The following is a 1,573-nucleotide window of genomic DNA, read 5'->3' as shown; positions in this document are numbered from 1 at the left end:
CGTCCTCCTGAACACGAGGCCGTTACTTTGACGACTCAGCCACCGCTCTAAGTTGCATTTAGTACTAATGTGGTAGAGGCGATGGACCTCCAATATTACATTACTTCTTGTCTTTTCCAAAATGACTCAAATCGTCGACCTCTCTGTCACGTTACCTCATTGGCCTCATTGTGATAATATGATATACGTAATATAATCATAATATAATAATATAATGATAATAATATAATAATACTAAAATAATATAACAATATTATATATTATAATATAATCTATGTATAACCTTTTTACTCGCTGCATGGCGTTGCATAATACTCGTTGTATCGCATAGCCTAATAGCCACACCTATAGTACGTTCAGTGAGATTTGTCTACATTCCGGTGTTTGTATCGCTTATGTGGTTGTTTTTTGAAAATATGTTTTTGCTCTAAAAAATCTCTTTAAATTTTCTGCGGCTCAATATATGAGCCATTAAAAATAATCCTTTTAAATAACACTTTAAAATAAATGAACACACTGACGCGGCAGCCTTACACTCGCGTGCTGCCCGTGTACCTCGCGTAGGCCTTGGTGCCCTCCGACACGGCGTGCAGCATCAGCTCTCCGCTCAGCAGAAGCTTCACGGCAGTCTCGATATCTTGGCAGATTAAAGTTTTCCGCTTCTGAATGACTACGAGCTGGGCCGCAACCTCCGCCACCCGCTGCAGCACGTCGTGCATGAAGGAGTCCATGACCAGCATTGCCTTTTTAGACATCTGGCAGTTGGGCTTCACGCGGCGCAAGGTTCGGTGGATGTAGATTCCAAAGCCGCGTCTGCTGCGTCTCATGCCTCCACTTTTTTTCATGAGGCGATCTGATAGAAGAACACGCGGAGGCCTGTTATTGGATTGTCTTGAATTTCTTGTTGCTGCTGTTTATATTCGTTCCTTACGTAACACACTTGGATCTCTCCCCCTTTTATAGCCAGCGGCGGTGTGCTTCCTTCGCTCTGATTGGTCGATCCTCAAGATGTTCCTGCATAACATTGCTAACGTGGGAAAAGGCAGAAAAATAATATTGAAACTTAAATTATTGGTATGTTCACAACAATGAGAGAATAAAAACAGTAATATAGTATAAAAATTATTTCCATACTTTTCTCAATATCAATAAGGAAAAATAATAAACTATATTTAACTCCGAAAAGAATTGGAAAATACCGCATCCATTTCCCTACTCTCCTTCGTGATTGGCCGGAGCGTCAGCCAATCACGGCATCGGAATAGCTCACTTTTGATGAAGGCGTCCCACGGGCAACATCGCCACCTTCGAAGGAACAAACAGATTTTATTCTTGATTTTATGAGATTTGGAATATGAGAAGAAGGAGGTGATGAGATGATGAGGTGGAGGGATGAGGAGGTGAAGGTGTATATATATGGTATGGAGTGGTAGGAGGAGGTGGAAGTTGGGAAGTGGAGAAGGAGGAGGATATGTGAGGAGTGATAGGAAGCCTCATATCCAAGCATGGACTTTCTGACACATGCTATGGAAAATCTGTGAGGTGGAGGAGGTGGAAGGAGGTGCGAGGAGTG

At 42.3% G+C, this 1,573-nt stretch overlaps 1 protein-coding gene across 1 annotated transcript; it reads right to left on the bottom strand.

Annotated features, from left to right (window-relative positions):
• Positions 1-445: 445 nt before the first annotated feature.
• LOC126990470 (histone H2B-like) lies at positions 446-949 on the bottom strand. The gene has a single exon (XM_050849071.1). The coding sequence runs from the start codon at positions 843-845 to the stop codon at positions 531-533; it is 315 nt and encodes a 104-aa protein (XP_050705028.1). The 5' UTR covers positions 846-949; the 3' UTR covers positions 446-530.
• Positions 950-1,573: the final 624 nt, after the last annotated feature.

This window comes from Eriocheir sinensis, unplaced genomic scaffold (genome assembly GCF_024679095.1).
Source record: "Eriocheir sinensis breed Jianghai 21 unplaced genomic scaffold, ASM2467909v1 Scaffold1677, whole genome shotgun sequence".
Lineage (NCBI taxonomy): Eukaryota > Metazoa > Arthropoda > Malacostraca > Decapoda > Varunidae > Eriocheir > Eriocheir sinensis.
Note: the sequence above shows the minus strand (reverse complement) of the source record. Positions and strands in the feature narration are given on the sequence as shown.